The sequence below is a fragment of the Armigeres subalbatus genome, chromosome 1 (genome assembly GCF_024139115.2).
Source record: "Armigeres subalbatus isolate Guangzhou_Male chromosome 1, GZ_Asu_2, whole genome shotgun sequence".
NCBI classification, from domain to species: Eukaryota; Metazoa; Arthropoda; class Insecta; order Diptera; family Culicidae; genus Armigeres; species Armigeres subalbatus.
Window position 1 is genome coordinate 256,142,656 of NC_085139.1, and position 18,539 is coordinate 256,161,194.

Consider the following 18,539-nt stretch of genomic DNA (forward strand, 5'->3'; position numbering starts at 1 on the left):
CGCCAAGTCGTTTTGCACCTGGTCTGACCATTTCGCTCGCTGCGCTCCACGCCGTCTCGTACCTGCCGGATCGGAAGCGAATACCATCTTTGCAGGGTTGCTGTCCGGCATTCTTGCAACATGTCCTGCCCATCGTACCTTTCCGGCTTTAGCTACCTTCTGGATACTGGGTTCGCCGTAGTGTTGGGCGAGCTCATGGTTCATTCTTCGCCGCTACACACCGTCGTCTTGCACACCGCCAAAGATGGTCCTAAGCACCCGTCTCTCGAGTACTCCGAGTGCTTGCAAGTCCTTCTCGAGCATTGTGCATGTTTCATGTCCGTAGAGGACAACCGGTCCTATAAGTGTCTTGTACATGACACATTTGGTGCGGTGGCGAATCTTTTTCGACCGCAGTTTCTTCTGGAGCCCGTAGTAGGTCCGACTTCCACAGATGATGCGCCTTCGTATTTCACGACTAACGTTGTTGTCAGCCGTTAGCAAGGATCCGAGGTAGACGAATTCCTCGACCACCTCGAAGGTATCCCCGTCTATCGTAACACTGCTTCCCAGGCGGGCCCTGTCGCGCTCGGTTTCGCCCACAAGCATGTACTTTGTCTTTGACGCATTCACCACCAGTCCAACTTTTGTTGCTTCACGTTTCAGGCGGGTGTACAGTTCTGCCACCTTTGCAAATGTTCGGCCGACAATGTCCATGTCATCCGCGAAGCAAATAAATTGACTGGATCTGTTGAAAATCGTACCCCGGCTGTTACACCCGGCTCTCCGCATGACACCTTCTAGCACAATGTTGAACAACAGGCACGAAAGTCCATCACCTTGTCTTAGTCCCCGGTGCGATTCGAACGAACTGGAGTGTTCGCCCGAAATCTTCACACAGTTTTGCACACCATCCACCGTTGCTTTGATCAATCTGGTAAGCTTCCCAGGGAAGCTGTTCTCGTCGTATTAGTTATATGTTCATAAATTATTTTCGAAACATATTTTCGAAACGGATTATTCATGAAAACAATTATTGTTGCTTATTAAGGGTATGTGTGTGGTTTTGTAATCCATAAAGCCCAAATAAACTTTATGGTTGAGGCGTTTTGGCTATTTAATGTGTCGTTACAAATATAAAAAAATATTGGATTTTTTGCAGTGATTGAATTCCTTTACTACTGCATTCTGTGGTGATTTTCTCCTGACTCTGACGATCGTTGAGGACACGGTAGAGTTCATACAATGTGTTTTTTGCTCCTTGAAAATTTGTCCCGTTATCTGAGTGCAACTCGCTTGGCAGCCCTCGACGAGCAATAAAACGGCGTAGAGCAGCAATGAATGCATCAGTGGAAAGATCATTTACTAGCTCTAAATGGACAGCCTTGCTGGCAAAGCATATAAAAACAGCTATGAATGCCTTTTGGGGTGCTGCACGTCTATGTATTGGCTTCATGTACACCGGCCCGCAATAGTCAACACCAGATATGGTAAATGGTCGACTGGGCAATGTTCGAGTTTTCGGAAGTTGACCGATTGGTTGACTTATAGGGACAGGGCGGTGGCGAAAGCAAATGTGGCATTCACGGCAAATGAAATTGACTAGAGTTTTACCACGTAAAGGCCAAAATTCTTGACGTATGGAAGCTAAAGTCATACGTGGACCCGAATGATGTGCTTGAGCATGATAGTGCTTGGCGACCAGGCGAGTGAATGGGTGTTTGCAAGGTAGGATCATAGGGTGCTTGACGTTGACATTATAATCATCATCCGATAATCGAAGACGGCCAGCGACACGAAGGATACCATTAATGTCAATGGCGATGCAGAGATTTTTAAGTGAAGATTTCGAAGATACGGTGCACTTTTTCGCCAAGGCCTTGAGTTCCGCTGGGAATGATTTTTGTTGTACGGTTTTGACCAACGTTTGCTTGGTGAATTCGAGCTCTTGTACTGTCAGAAAAACTTCTAGGTTTGGAATACCTTGCCTTCGACAGCGGTTAAGGAATCTCAGAATGTAAGCGGTCACTCTAACTAGCTTCTGGAATGATGAAAAACGTTCAAAAAGTGAATCCTCCGTTGGAATAGTTTGGGTAATGACGACTGTTTTTCTTTTCTCTAGCACGTCGTCTGATGGAGTTTCGAAAATATATTTCTTGGGCCATTCATTTTTGGATTTCAGTAGCCATGGTGGGCCACTAAGCCAAGACAGATTCCTGACGAACTCTTCAGGAAGCATACCACGCGAGATACAATCTGTAGGGTTGTCTGATCTCTTAATATGATTCCAACTGTGTCCGTGGGTGAGGCGCTGGATTTCCGATGTGCGATTCCCGACAAATGTTTGCCAAGTATTTGGTGATGACCGTATCCAGTGCAACGTTACAGTTGAGTCCGACCAAAAACAACACATAACCCCTTCCATCCGCAGGGCTTTTGAAATTCGAGCATAAAGCTTGGAAGCTAATAAAGCAGCACATAATTCCAACCGAGGTAAACTAATCCGTTTCAGTGGGGCCACACGTGATTTTGATGAAACCAGTTCAATTTTAACTTGATTGTTTTTGTTAACAGATTGAGCGTAAACGCAAGCGCCATATCCAACCTCAGATGCATCACAGAAGATATGAAATTGAATATCGATTGGGTCATCGATGAAAAGATACCGATTCACCTTAAATTGTTTTAACAAGGATAACTGTTCATGGAATTTCCTCCGCTTTGTACATATTTCGTCCGGAAGATGTTCATCCCAGTCTACGGTGGTGAGCCATATATTCTGCATGTGTATTTTTGCCCAGGCAATCACAGGTGAAACAAGCCCCAGAGGATCATAGAGTTGAGCTATCGCCGAAAAGACCTTTCGTTTGGTCCATTGTTTACCGAAGATAATATCCTGCACTTCAATGCATAGCTGATCAAGTCCTATCTCCCAAGCTACACCAAGAGTTTTGACTGTCTGACCTGGCTCGAAATGCAATATAGCTGTATTGTCAACTGATTCAGCAGATCGATCGTGTTTGAATACCTATGGCCGATTGGAACACCATTTTCGCAATTGCAGACCACCTTCTGATAATAAACCCAGTGCTGCAATTTTTCGACAGGTGTGTTTGAATGTGAAATAGTTTTTTCTTCAGTGTAACACATTCAAAACTGATTCGCACAAGCTTAAATGTCAACAATTCTAGAAGCGCCATGAGTATAAGCGTTGTTTCGCTTGAACACTGAAAGCTTTCCTTAGCTCTGTCTGTCAGGCTGCATTAAGCTTTAAGACTGTGTTCATTCCATTCACTGTAGAAAATAGAAGCTTTTTCGATTCTAATCTTTCCGTCAAATACGAAAGTAGATCACTGACAAGATATTAGTTCACTCATTCAATTTCAAAAAAAGTTGGCTGATATTTTCAATTGCGGTGCTAGATTTGTCCCTGGACTTAAAGTTCAAATAAAAACAAAATGGACAAACCCGGTCCATCGTCTTCTTCGGCAACTGTGAAAGTGCCTAAAAAACGGCTTAGTGACCGATCGCTGACCGAAATTGCCGCACAACATGTTTTGAGGGATGGGCCGAAAGCCCGATGTGCAATTGATCCTAGTAGCCGCTGCGACTACGAACAGGTGTCATATGATACAGGAAACATTATCCGGCATTTCCGAACAAAGCATTCCGACCGGGCTGTCGAAGTTGGTTTACTGAACGAAGTGGTAGTTCCAGTAAAAAAACCTCGTGTTGTGAGGAAAATCCAGATTGCTATGGACAAGCAGCTGCTCATCGATTCGCTTATCAAGATGATCGCGATCAATAATATGTCGCTGGCTAGCCTAGAATGGGAAGGCTTCAAGCAAATACTGGATCCCATAGCTTCAGCGCTCAACATAACTCTAAATCGACAGAATATTAAAGTGTTCATACGATCTGCAGCGCAGAATATTCAAACTGCCTTGGCTGAGGAAATGAAGGGAAAACTCATTTGCCTTAAAATTGATTCCGCGTCGAAGCATCATCGTCACGTACTGGGAATAAACGCTCAGTATGTCTTACGTGACAAGCTCGTAATTCGCACATTGGGTAAGTTAATTACTTAAAATCTCATTTCTCATACTTAATGTGTAATATTTTAAAGGCATGGTAGAAGTCACTGAAAGGCAAACGGCGGAATTCCTGAAAGGCAAAATAATGGAGATCGTTCAGAGCTACGGTGTGACGATATCACAAATCTTCTCTGTAACGTGTGATAACGGCTCAAACATGATAGCAGCAGTGAAATCACTTAAGAAAGAGGCTGCGCTACAAAGCGACGAAGATGAAGACGAAGCTTATCTTGATTCTGATGACGCATTCTTAGATACGTTGAACAACGAACTCGAAAACGGCCTGAACTTGATTCGCTGTTCGGTGCACACTTTACAGCTTGCTATTCTCGATGTTGTTAACAAATCTGACGAAACTGTTAAAGCTGTAACTTCAATAGCCAAGAAATACCGGAATATAAAATATGAAGCCCATTTCAAACACCATGGCGTCAAAAAGCCTCCTGTTTGGTCTCAAACGCGATGGGGCGGCATATATAAAATGAAAGAGGCTTTCATTCGTCAACAAACATTTTATGATGACCTGGCTTTGCAATTCCCCGAACTTGGTATGTATAGCCCTTTATATGCTCAAGCATTTTAATTTGTATATATAAATATTTCGTACCAGATCTATCACGTCACTGGACTTTCATCAAAGATTACGAATACGCTTTCAGACCATTGTATCTGAGTACTTTAAAAATGGAAGCCAGCCACGTCTCCCTAGGAGACTTCTATATGCAATGGCTGATGGCGATAAGTGAAGTTCGTAGGATGAAGTCAAATCCGTTCGCCCCCCCGTTACTACTATCATTGGAAAATCGTTTGAACAACTTGCGGTCACCGATGGCGTTCAAAGCTGCGCTCTACATTGATCCGAGATTCAATTATCTTCATTCAACGCTCTTCACTCCAGACGAGAAAGATCAGATTCAGGTACTTCCGTTCTATGTCGTAAGCCCTGACAAATCACTTCGCAGAAGGACAATGGAAGCAAAGCACATGTGATCAGGGTTCACACCCAACAGCATTATAAAATTATCCAAGTTTTGATATACTGCCGTGAATCGCATATCTGTCCCATATGCATAGGAAACCCAGCCAGGATGGGACAGATATGCGATTCACGGCAGTATAGCAGTTCCAATTGATTTCAAATCCTATCAGACATGAACTGATATGAACATACTTCCATTCTCTCTAATGAGCAGTGTATTGTAAGTCAGTCAAAAAAGCCTTTGGTGCGGTTCGGTAAAGCCCCGACTGAATGTCCTTTTTTGAATTATATCGCCGTTCTGTAGTATTGCTTTTAGAAATTTATTCAAGCGAAGTTTCATTAAATACATTTAGCACTAATTGTCAATGAAATAACGCCTTACAATAATTTCAGCAATTTATCCTCGAAACATGGAAACGAATCAATGCGCTCAATCCGTCTGTTCCAACAAGCAACGGCAGTGATCAATCAACTCCAATCGATGAGTTTGAAGATTACATTACTGAGTTGTTCGGAGGATCTCTCGATACCGATACATCCACTAGATCATCGACTTTCCTCCACCAGTTGAAGACATTGGACATCGAACCACGTAGACCACATAACTTCAACGTGTGGGACTATTGGGTACAACGTAAATCGACACATCCCGAACTACACGCGGTCGCGATGGTATTACTGTCAGTTCCTGCGACTCAGGTCTCGGTTGAGAGGGCCTTCAGCTCACTGTCCTTGGTGTTATCCGACCATCGCATCACTCTGGGAGAGGATATATTGGCAGCAATCCTGATGATTAAATTGAACAGATCAATTTATGATGCAATTTTACCAAATTTAATGCAGAACGAGGAATCATGAGCATAACGTAACTGTGTTACTTGTATCTGTGGTAATTTTCCGGGGATTCCGGACCACAGTATCCTTGAATGAGTATATTATGTTTTACTTTATTGCTAAGCCCTTTCAAACACGTGATTAAACTCGATATTTTCGCATTCTGTTACTTTTTACTAAACATAAAAACAAGCAATTCATTACAGACATCGATAACAATGTAATGAATAAACTCAAAATTTGATGAAACCAACCAAATATGTTTTATTACTTATTACATTTTTAATTTGTTTTGCAATACGTTGCATACATACGTAATTAATTAAAAAAGTCTACTATTTGTACGTAACTGGCATTGTTCTTGCAGACAATCGGGTATAGGGATCATTACGTGTGTATTACGAAGAAACCTGTCTATAGCATATTGTTTTCGGAAGTTGTGAGCATCACCGAAAGATTTTATATTGAACAAGTCACCTGCCTTGAATGCGAATTGAGCATCCAAACGCCTTTATTCAACTCACACGAATGAACAAAAAGTTGAACAAGTTCAAATTTTGGCTGATCAATTCACTTACCCCATAAACACGTAGCATGTGACAGCATCGATTCGTGATCCATCAATATTTGCAAGCAATTCATTTTTATATACATACCAAAAACAGTAATTGTATACATTTTAATTCGGTGTAATACTCACATGTGAAAACTACGATCAATTAACAATTTTGTCCATATCAGGCATATCAAGATCATAGCATTCCATTTAAATAGATGTCCCAAATCTATCAGATGCGTAAGAATTTTGTTTTGCTGAAAGGTGTTTCCAGATAGGTATTTGTTGCATAATTAATAATGCAAATAGCTCAGTATACCTCACACAAATCATTGGAGTATGTGAACATAAGCCTGGAATATGTTGAAACAAAGTATCAGTTCTTATTTAAATAATATAAATACCTGAGAATTACTTCCCGTAATGAGATAAAATCGTAGCAGAGATGCATGTTTTTAATTACTTTTCTCCTCAAGTTATTATTTTCGACAGATTATTAGAAATCCAAAACACGAAATATGAACACTTTGTTTTGATTGTGATCCAATGTGTTACAGAACAGGTGTGGGTCAACGTATACTGAGCTTGTGTAGTCATGAAAATAATGTAAGCAATTTGAAAGTTAGTGGAGAATGAGTGTAAGGAAGGGGAAATTTAGAATAAACGGGACTGTATGATGCGACGCGATACATTGATAATAATTGTTATTTCTTTGCGTCAATCACGTCGCACATCGCGCTTACTCTGACAGGCACCTAACGACTTCGTCGAAACACTTGTGCTGAGTTTGCTAGTTGTGATGTTATACTCAGTCACCGCCGGCTTTCTACATGTATAGTATTAATATGCAAATACGAATGTAGTTGAATAAAACTATAGATAGTAGATCTTATAGATAGTGGAATATATAGATGAGCGAAGATAAATCCTCTGTCTCCAAACGAACTGTCAAACGTGTCTCCAAACGAGCATGACGTCACAATTTCAATGGAAACGTTAAGGGCTGTGACGTCATATGCGCGTGTGCACGGGCAAAAAAAACGACTCATCCATGTATTCGCTCATCTATAGATTCTACTATCTATAGTAGATCTATAGATGAGCGAAAGCATGGCTGAGTTGGTTGTTTTGACCGTGCACTCGCGCATATGACGTCAGAGCTCTTAACATTTCCATTGAAATCGTGACGTCATGCTCGTTTGGAAACACGTTTGACAGTTCGTTTGGAGACAGAGGATTTATCTTCGCTCATCTATAATATATAATATTGTCTATCCGGAAAAAAGTTAGACCGATTTTTATACCGAAGTTGGATTTTTCTCCAGATACAGGCAACTTTCCCAACTTCGGAAATAGTGCGCTAGATTCACCTTAAGATGCGCTAAACAACGCTTCAATTAGTTTGACAGATAAAACTTCGGAAGAAAGTTCGGTTCGGAAGTCCCGACTTCCGAATTTAAAGTTGGTGCTACGCCGACAATATATCATCTATATTATATTCCACTATCTATAAATAAAACCATCTGCTTGCCGATTTGTTCCACACCTGTTTTGAGGGTTCTGAGCCACATCAATTCAATATCAAATTTTCAAAACGACGTATCTATTTTTGTAAACAAATATTCAAACGTCGATTTGACGAATCTGAGAGCACGCCCACGCAAACCAACACCATTAGCACGTAGGTGGAGGCTGCTGTTACCCTCTGTTACCTGTTGATGGAGTAGGTTTGCGTGGGTGTGCTTTCAGATTCGTCAAATCGACGTTTGAATCTTTGTTTACAAAAGCAGATAAGTCGTTTTGAAAATTTAGTATTGAATTGAGCTTTCTCGACATTGTTGTTTCATGAGGACGAAAAGAGCGAATGTAAATATAATTAAAATCTCAAACACGAGATAAAAATGGTTCAGAACTACATTATGTACTATAACACATTACGTTACTACATTATAAAACATATTATATGTTAGATACATCTTTGGAACATGTACAACAAATGAAATAAACTTCCAAACATGTCCTTCAGAACTTTTTCAGCATGAAAAAGATTTTTATTACTTTAGGTCTACATTTTATTGTAAGCATTCAAAAATTATCCTCCAATACTGTGCTGTAGGATCTGTTAAAGTTAACACCGGCGTTTGTCTTCTTTTTATCTTTAAATACTTAGATTTATCTATTCTCGCCGATAGTTTGCTGGAAGCCAGTTAATATGGAATTTTTAAGAAACAACACTGTTTCTTCTGACAAGTTTCTTTCATATGAAAAAATTATGTTTTGTTCACCTGCACAAATATCATATGGGACTGTGGGGAGTTTATCCAAATAATCGAGTTTCTCCCATTTCTTGATGATTCAGTTTGGATAAGGAATTTGGCTATTTAATTAACGAAAAAACAAAACAAATTGCAAATAACGAAATGACTTCAAACAAAACTGTCTTTCAAAAAGTTCAAAGGTTGCCCATAAATGCATTTTCAGTCAATCAATGAACAAAATTGATAGTGACGATGAATGCCTTTCAGTCAAGAAAAGCCTCTGTGAAACTGAAAATGACAAGCAGACTTGGTTGCCGAGTACACGAACTGCATGAACTCCAGGAAGGTAACATTGGAACCTAATGAATGAACTAGCCGAGAAGCTTTCAGTGCGGATAGTTGTTTTCGATTTCACTAAAATAAAAAATGAATTGATGTGAATGGTACACTGCAGAAAATTTCAACCAAATTTTCCAAATGAAACTGATAAATTGCAGCACTGAATAAACCTTGGACATCGTCCCGTAGTTTTTTCGCGTTTTCAACAGAATCAGCCCCTGATAGAAAGTCGTCCATGTAGAAGTCTTCTAGCACTGCCGATGCAGCGTGTTCGTATTTACCTCCGACGTCTTCAGCTAGTATTTGTAACACGCGAGTTGCTAGGAACGATGCGGGGGAGAGTCCGTATGTAATAGTTTGAAGTTCATAAATTTGAACAGGATCAGAACAATTGAAACGCCATAAAATCCGCTGGAGAGGAGTATCTTCGGGATGCACCAGAATTTGGCGGTACATTTTTTCCACATCTGCAACTAACGCGACGGAATGTTTACGGAATCGAACTACTAGGTCGAGAAAGTCGTCTTGAATAACCGGTCCGGTTACACGCAAAAAAAGCGTTCATGAATTCGTGAACTAACGAGTTCACGGTGTATTTTTTCGTGAACAACAATCACGGATTCGGGAATACAGTCACGTTTTCTGGAACGTTCTGGAAAACGTGACTGGTGTTCCCGAATCCGTGATTGTTGTTCACGAAAAAATACACCGTGAACTCGTTAGTTCACGAATTCAAGAACGCTTTTTTTTGCGTGTAGTAAAGCTTCATTGAGCGAAAAATTCGTTGATGTTTTTGCCGATCCATCGAAGACTACGCGAAGTTTAGTTGTAGAGCTGGATTCCTTAAATACGGGGTGATGTGGAAGATAGCAGGACATTCCTACCGTCTTCTCCGTGTCATCGACTGTACCCACGAGCTTCATATGGCCCAGATCCAAGTATTCCTGCATAAACTGGTGATAATCCTTTCGAACATCAGGTTCTCGACCTAAACGTCTTTCCAGTTGTTTGAACCGTCTCATAGTTGTAGCCTTCGAATCACCAATCAGCTCGTGAAAACCTATTCGCTTCGGGTACCGAACTATGTATCGGCCATTTTTATCCCGACTAACGGTGTGTTGAAAATGAGTTTCGCAGTCATGTTCCTCTTGAGACCTCGGTGCCTTTTCCGATAACTCTTCGATTATCCAGAACCTTTCGATGCTGCTATCCAACGTTTCCGTTGATGCCAAGTGACAACTAACCTTAGCATTCTCATCCTTCCATTCAGACTCCCCAGCAGCTACCCATCCAAAGACCGTATTGACGAATACAGGAAGTTTTCCGTCGAATTTTCGTATTTGTAGCCGGCCACCGTCTAGGAGATGGAAGTCGTAAAAATACTGAGAGCCCAATACTATGTCAATCGGGCCAGTGAGGAAAAATTCCGGATCAGCGAGTCGCATACTAGATGGGGGCTTCCAATTTCCCATAGGAATAGACAAAGATGGTTGATCGTCTGTAACCTGACTCATAACCAAAAAATCCATCGGCATTGAGAATTCTTGTATACGAGAACCAACAACCGTCGAGACTTCGTGAGCGATTTGACGTCTTGATTGCCCAATGCCACTTATTTCCACTTTCTTGTCATTTCGTTTTAGCTTCAACAATTGACAAAGACGTTCCGTCATGAGATTTGCTTGTGAGCCGGAATCCAAGAGAGCTCTTGCGTAATGTGATTTTCCCCATTTGTCCAAAACCTTCAACTTCACCGTTAACAGAAATACGTGTGAGTTAACAACTCCTATAGCCACATTGGAAGAAACAGATGTAACAGGACTCGAATTGCCTTCGCCGGTATTTGTTACATCGCCAGGAGAAGAAGGAGTAACAACAGACAGCACAACTGGATCCATTATGGAACTGGAAGATACACCAGTTGCAGGAAAACCAGGTGAAGTAAGGAATGATGCCTTTTGAACAAGTTTTGCATCGGAATCTTGAAGGACAGTCACGCGCCAGGTGATATCTTCCTAAGCAGTTGCTGCAAAGCCGTTTGGAATTAGTGAATTGCAATCGCTTGTCCACCGAAAGATCTGCAAACGCCGGGCACCGTGAAATATAATGCTGTTCGCTACAAGCAATACAGTCAGGAGCAGAAGTTTCAGTCGCCGAGTTGACCGAGAATCTTGCAGAACGGAGTTTTGATCCACTTGACAGAGTAGTGTTCGATGATGAAAGCTGCTGATCCACTAAAACTGCATCAAGAACTCGGGTTTGCTTTTTGAGGAATTCAACTAGATCTGCAAATGTAGGCTCATCAAATTCGGAAGCGTGTTCCTCCCAGTGTTTTAGCGTAGCATCATCGAGTTTTGAGACCATAAGATGCGTTAGTATTGCACCCCATCCATTCGTTATTTCCCCTAGTTGGTCCAAAATTTTTGTGTTGCGTTCGAAACAGTCAATCAATTCATGAATACCCGCTGCTGACTCCTTTTTCACCTTGGGATATTCGAATAAAGCGTCCAAGTGTCGTTTCTTCAACAAATACTTGTTTGAAAATCGAGCGACCAAACTGTCTCAAGCTACCCTATAGTTTGCCTCGGAAAAGCATCTACCAGTTTTAATGCATCACCCTTCAGAGAAGCGCGAAGGTAATGAAACTTTTGAATGTGCCGGTAGGGCGACGGTGGATATTTATTTAAATAAGAGATGCGAGTCGGCAACTACATTCATGTTCAACTTTTCTGTTTTTATGTTTTATGTTTGAAGAAGAAAAATTGTACTTACTTGACCAATGCTTAGAGCCACCGAATCGTGAAGATTATAGATTTATTAAAGATCAATACGTAGAATAAAGAATAAAGTGTAGTAGTAGTTAATTAAGAATAAAGTGGTAGTTTATTTGTGATAAAAGGTGTACTTACTGGAATCATTGTGAAATTGGAATAAAAATACACACGATCATTGTTGATGCTACCGCCCTCGTCGTCGTTGTCGATCACTTGAAACCAGAAGAAAACTAACCAGGGATCAGCTGATAACCCAGCTGATAAGGATATTGGCACGGAAGGAATTTCTCGGACGGAACACGCTAGGTGAGGCCACAACAAGGCCGAAAGGTCATTTAGCCGAATATGACATTTGGCCGAATAGGACATTTAACCGAATATGACATTTCGCTGAATAGGACATTTTGCCGAATAGATGATTTTGCCAAACAGATCATTTGGCTGAATAGGTCATTTGACCGAACATGTCGTTTGGCCGAGCAGGACATTTAGCTGGATAGGTCATGGATAGTGAGAAATGAGAAGTGAGAAGTGAGACATCTCACTTCTTATTTCCCACTTCTCACTGTGAAAAGTTAGTAGTGCGAAGTTAGAAATGAGAAATGAGAAGTGAGACGTCTCAATTCTCACTCCTTATTTCGCACGTCTCACTGTAAAATGTGAGAAGTGAGTAGTGAGACGTTTCACTTCTCACTTCGCACTACTCACTTTTCACAGTGAAAAGTGAGACGTCTCGCTTCTCACTCCTCATTTCTCACTTCTCTCTTCGCGCTCCTCACTTTTACAGTGAGAAGGAAGAAATGAGGAGTGAGAATTGGGACGTCTCACTTTTCACTCCTCATCTCTCACTTATCACTATGGAAAATGAAAAGTGAGAAGTGAGTCGTGAGACGTCTCACTTTTCACAGAGAGAAGTGGAAAATAAGTAGAGAGAAGTGAAACGTCCCATTTTTCACGCTTCATTTCTCATATTTCAAATGACCTATTCGGCTATATGACCCTTTCGGCCAATTGACATTTGGCCTAGTGGCCTTCGGCCAAAAGACTTTCAGCTAAACGATATTCGGCCAAACGGCTCTTTCCCCGAAAAACCATGGATCCCACGGATGAAAACGTGGCAGCGAAAATCATGGAACGGATGGTGAATAGGCCGCTGATGGAGATTCTCGAGGGTACCGGTAGTGGAAGCATAAGTACTAGAATGGTAATGGCGCTGTTAGCATTAAACATGTTTTCCCGATACAGACTTCAATATACTAAATACGACCGTGTCATGTTGTATATAATATTTTGTAATGTTTTGTGAACTACATTAGTTTGACACTTTATGTACCGGTACTTTGGCTGCCAGGCCGTAGCAAACTAGATGTTGGTCACGCTATTTGAAGCAATCTCATACTTTTGAATCAATTGTGTCGGTAGACCTGGTAATAGGCAACATGTGTTCCGATTTGGTCAAAGAATTAGCACCTTGGTCAGATCCTCGACGAGGCGATGAATGCTGGTCATTAAGTGGAGTGGACCACCTAAGATATATCTAAGGGTTATAACCGAACGTGGACAACCAATGTTTTGAAAAGCAGAAGCGTTGGGAGATCTTCGATAATCATTTCAACCGGATGAGGAACGACTGTCATACGAGAACAAACATGCTGAAAAGCATCAGTCACCGGTGCGCATCGAGTGATCGAGGGTTATCGACGGAGTCATAAATTACCACCTGTTTTGCGGCATGGAGCTCATAAGAATGAACTTCGACAACTTCTTGACCAAATCTAGCCTCCGCATACAACTGGACTGGGAAAATTGTTTCCGATATTTTGCCATCAACGCCGGCGGACTCTGCCTACGCTTTCTGCAGTTGATGAAGAAAAGATGATGTGGAAGAATCCACATAGCATATCCAAGGATTATGGTGAATGCTGAAATAGTTGTCTTATGCTATTTTAGTAGGGGAGAACGGTCCAAAATGCACCCCTTAAGCTTTTTCGATGTTTTCGCCCATATAAACAAAAATAACGAAGCATTTCAACGTATAGGTGCAAAATTTACAAACCCAGCTACATTTCACAATGATCTCCTATTCAAAACAATAAGGTTTTCATGACTTTCTAACGGATTTAAAAAATGTTTTAAAATAGGCCTGGGGCAAAACGCCCGAATGGTGGTTTAAAATGACTCAATAGCATGTAAAATGATGGTGAACGCATGGTTGTTTGTATTTTCTTAATGGATTGAACTACAATCTTACGGATGTGGTTGAAGAATAGCAAATCGGTAAATTTGAGTGAATATGAAGGGATTTTGCTAGATTTTTCCAATGGAGATCAATGATGGATAATTAATTATGAATTGTAGTGGTAATATTCGTTTATAAATGTACTACAACAGATTATATGAGTGATTTTATGAGGGAGGCCATTTTGCCCCAGGGGTGCATTTTGGACCGTTCTCCCCTATATGCCGATGTTCTAGCAAAGGAGTTTTTTTTTGGCAAATAAAATTGATATGTCATATGTATCTTATTTGGACATTTAGTTCATTCGGGAAAATACTAAGACGAGCTCGGCGGTCTAGTGGCTACCACTTCTGCCTTATAAGCAAAAAACTCCCGTGGCACCTATGAGAGGTCGTAGAGTTCTGCACCTTTTATAAGTAGGTGTCCGACTAACCATCCTTTCCCTTCCTCAGCATTCGCAAAGACGTGGCAGGATAGATCTCGATTATTGGGGAGTGCATTGCTTCCATCTAATAGATGGTGATTAGTCAATATAAATCAATATCTGTGGTAACGGATGAAAGTGATGCTAGTCTCATACAATATAGTCTTGTCTTGTACCACCTACGAATTTGTGCGAATTGCCGATCCTAATAAAGCTAATTTAGTTCATTCGGGAAAATACTAATCTCAGCTAGAAAATGTATTAAATTCAATTGATTCAATTGAACCCCTTTCATTGTGCATTTACTTTATTTAATTCAAAAACGATCATTTTTTCAATAAATGGGCCGGGACTCTGAGGAAAAGCGTGACTACACATTTTTCGTCTTAATAATGGTCAATGACGCAGACCGGAAATAAACCCAGAGGGTTTAAAAAACCCCTCTGGGGTGAAAGGCGAACGACTGCTTGTCATCCTAAATGAATGAGCTTGGTAATATATTACAACATAAGCAAGTTGATTTTCCGCTTTGCGCGAAAGTGCCCAACCCAACCCAACTCGCCGATCAAGGGAGATTAATTATGACATCATTGGTGATGTGAGAGAAGGGAAGGTCGTTAATTTTTTCGCCAATGTGAAATTAACCTCTTGATCACCACAACAATCCGAGTATCTATGTACTTGGATTAAGCAACTGATGGGTTCAAAGGATCCGATGGCGGCACAGAGGGACGACGTGGAGGTTTCCCTGCCAGGTTACGCAATCGAAACTAAATAACTCCATATGCGGGACCAGCTGAAATAAATTTTCGCAAACGTCATGCAAGATCAAGCGCATTCGTGAGATAGAGTTATATTCGCGTTAATGGTTCCTACTTTTTGTCGGAGCGTTTTTCGCCCCAGGGGTGAAAGTACGTACTGAGTGTCAGCATTTGGTGCAGCAAATAGCACTCTTGATAAATTGGGATTTCTTTATCAAAGGACAGATTTTCACACGACCGAAGGGGTTCGTCGCTTCGTGGCCGTTATAGTCTTTTGTACTGTAGGGTCGAGTGGTTTAAAATAAATAGGTTATACATTTTTTTCATAAAATAATTTCATGATAATGACAGCAGAGTTGAAAATAGTCAGTCAGTTCCATAGTCAGTCTTCGTCTCTGATTGGCCTTAAATATATTTAACCTTGTCGGCAACAGTAACTAACAACATTTTTTAAATGATGATTGGGAGACAAATATAAATCGACTAACTTACCAGAAGTAAATTTGGATTATCCAATGAATGTTTCAATCCGTATAGGGCACTGAAAATAGAAGAAAAAAAAATCTGTTAGAGAATACTAATTAATCAGTGACACTGTTTTTTGTGTTTGCGAGCAAATCATGATTTGCAGAAATTGCGAAAAAGCATTGAAGAAACTAAACATAAGCAATTTTACTACATTTTCGTTATATAACCCTCATCAAATTGAGGAAAATTATAGTCAACACCCATCTACCATTCTTAAGAAAAGTCTAAGAATATCAACTTAACGATCAATCGGAAGGTTTCAAATTAACTCATGAGTAATATCCGGGGATCTATCTATTTTTAGATGTCATAAAAAATTTGACGATTCTGTAATCTGGCAAAAAAACATCCCTTGCGGGTATTCCGCTTCGTCTCCCATCCATGGGAAATAAAACCTCTAATTTTTCTTAAATTAACCTTCTTCTATAGTTCATTGTATACAGACTAGCCCCTGGCGTTCAACTTCGAAACCGTTGGTCAACGACCGGCATTCCGCGCGGTCAAATCACAAGATGCTGTAATTCGCCTCATTCAAACGAACTCGTTTCCGCAACCAACTCTCTGGACCACAACCACCGAACACCACAACATACTTTCTTCCGACGATGCGATCTTGATTCCACCGAGCAAAAGTGACTCATCGTGATAACATTAAGTACCCCTCGTGATGGCGTGGTGGTGGCGGTGCGCGGCAGTGCTACATGATTCAAATAAAACCTGAAATGGATCACATTTAACCTGTGCGCGCGGTGTGGTGGCGGCGATGCTGCGCTGCGTGTAGAGACCGCAATTGGAAGCTGTAACATCTCTCGGGTGTTGGTTTTTTGGTGGCGGTGGCCAAGGGGACGATTCAAATCCGGTTGAACCAGATGAGACGGGCGACCCCTATTAATGGACGCGAGATTGCACTTGTTTTGCCGAGGCTTGCTTTACTTTACGCATCGATTGAGTAATAGAGCGCGCGCTGCGCGGGGTGGTGCACCTTCCATCGGTGGATTATTCTCTTGTAATGAGTTTTTATGCTTCGCACTTTGTGATTGTAAAACGCAAATTGCTAAAACTGATGCAATCTATAGATGGTGAATCTAATTGCGCGGATGATTTGTGACCGTTTAGAGCGGCTTGCGGTTTCATTTTTTTATTGAGAAATCAAGTGCAGTAAACATATAATTGCAACAACTTGTTGATTTGCGTTAATTCATCCGTTGAATAATATCAAAAATGTGTGATATGTGTTACATTGAGAAACATTTTTATTATACTGAAAAATGTTCATAGAGGGCTCCAGAAACCCCTTTCGGGTAACTTTGTTGGTTGACTCTTGATACAATTTTATCCAGTTTTCCAGTTTTTTTTTAAGATGGTAATACTAAACGTTAAAGTATAAGCATGCGTCCTTCAAAACACAAAGGGCTTCCATCGCAGCCTCATAGTCTGCCAGCGCATCTCCAATATTGAGTGGAATTCCATACCGTTGGTTGGTTGGTTGTATCTGGAACAGCGACAGGTAAAATGCTTAACACTATTCTCTATTCCACAGTGATCACAGTAGGACCGGAAAAGGCCTCCGCCGAAGTTTTGGGAGACCCTTGTGTGACCGGTTCGGAGCCTCGACATAATTACCTGCTCATTTTGGGAGATAGGATCACTTCAAGGACCGGTGGAGCCCTTTACTTCCGTCAAGAAGGTTGATCTTCTGTTGTTCCAGTGCTGAGCCCAGTCCTGAACTACGACCCTTCTTGTTCATTTTTTCCACATTGTTCAGTGGGATGGAACAAGAATAGCGTTGACCTTGGTTCCGGAAGCGAATTGCGGTGAGTTCTCAGCTTGTCCATCTGCACCATCAGACCGGTGCCGGCCACTTTACGCTGGATTCGGTCTGGATTGCTCTTCTGACGTGACAGACGCAAAGGAGCCAACTTTGCTTAAAATGGCCGCAAGGACTCGAGGGTGGGGGTGGACGGGAGCAGATCAGACGTAATTATTAAAACATGTGTCCTGCTCAGGTCACCGTCCGGTAGTGCGACATTTATTTATTTATCATTAGACTAAGGCCGGAGTGGCCTGTGCTGCACATAAAAGACTTCTCCATTCAGCTCGGTTCATGGCTGCACTTCGTCAACCACGCAGTCTGCGGAGGGTCCGCAAGTCGTCCTCCACCTGATCGATCCACCTTGCCCGCTGTGCACCTCGCCTTCTTGTTCCCGTCGGATCGTTGTCGAGAACCATTTTCACCGGATTACTGTCCGACATTCTGGCTACGTGCCCGGCCCACCGCAGTCTTCCGATTTTCGCGGTGTGAACGATGGATGGTTCTCCCAGCAGCTGATGCAACTCGTGGTTTATTCGCCTCCTCCACGTACCGTCCGCCATCTGCACCCGACCATAGATGGTACGCAACACTTTCCTTTCGAAAACTCCCAGTGCGCGTTGGTCCTCCACGAGCATCGTCCAGGTCTCGTGTCCGTAGAGAACTACCGGTCTTATAAGCGTTTTGTAGATAGTCAGTTTGGTACGGCGGCGAACTCTATTCGATCGGAGCGTCTTGCGGAGTCCAAAGTACGTACGATTTCCAGCCACTATGCGTCTCCGAATTTCTCTGCTGGTATCGTTATCGGCGGTGAGCCCAAGTACACGAATTCTTCAACCACCTCGATTTCGTCACCACCGATACAAACTCGTGGTGGGTGGCTCACATTGACCTCTCTTGAGCCTCTTCCTATCATGTACTTCGTCTTCGACGTGTTGATGACTAGTCCAATCCGTTTAGCTTT

General features: G+C 41.7%; 3 protein-coding genes across 3 annotated transcripts in view; 1 reads left to right on the forward strand and 2 right to left on the reverse strand.

The window, feature by feature from the left end:
• The window catches only part of LOC134206871 (uncharacterized), a 274,559-nt gene that overhangs the window by 52,297 nt on the left and 203,723 nt on the right, over positions 1-18,539 (reverse strand). Inside the window, exon 5 of the mRNA XM_062682611.1 lies at positions 15,730-15,778. The gene's annotated coding sequence lies outside the window, so the exon portion shown is untranslated. The remainder of the gene's footprint in view (positions 1-15,729; positions 15,779-18,539) is intronic.
• Positions 3,438-6,117, forward strand: LOC134207226 (uncharacterized). Its single transcript, XM_062682948.1, has 4 exons — positions 3,438-4,050; positions 4,106-4,621; positions 4,684-4,991; positions 5,446-6,117. The coding sequence occupies exons 1-4, from the start codon at positions 3,438-3,440 to the stop codon at positions 5,908-5,910; spliced, it is 1,902 nt and encodes a 633-aa protein (XP_062538932.1). The 3' UTR covers positions 5,911-6,117.
• On the reverse strand, positions 7,251-10,937 carry LOC134207227 (uncharacterized). The gene is made up of 2 exons (XM_062682949.1): positions 9,924-10,937; positions 7,251-7,268 (listed from the first exon to the last, which is right to left on the reverse strand). Exons 1-2 carry the CDS (start codon positions 10,935-10,937, stop codon positions 7,251-7,253), a joined length of 1,032 nt encoding a protein of 343 aa, XP_062538933.1.

What these genes read in the sequence shown, in the direction of transcription:
- LOC134207226 (XM_062682948.1), top strand. Translation starts at nt 3,438, where the DNA reads ATGGACAAACCCGGTCCATCGTCTTCTTCGGCAACTGTGAAAGTGCCT. An exon ending in GCTCGTAATTCGCACATTGG is followed by an intron (nt 4,051 to 4,105) that starts GTAAGTTAATTA and finishes AATATTTTAAAG; the next exon opens with GCATGGTAGAAGTCACTGAA. An exon ending in TTTGCAATTCCCCGAACTTG is followed by an intron (nt 4,622 to 4,683) that starts GTATGTATAGCC and finishes ATTTCGTACCAG; the next exon opens with ATCTATCACGTCACTGGACT.
- LOC134207227 (XM_062682949.1), bottom strand. Translation starts at nt 10,937, where the DNA reads ATGGATCCAGTTGTGCTGTCTGTTGTTACTCCTTCTTCTCCTGGCGAT.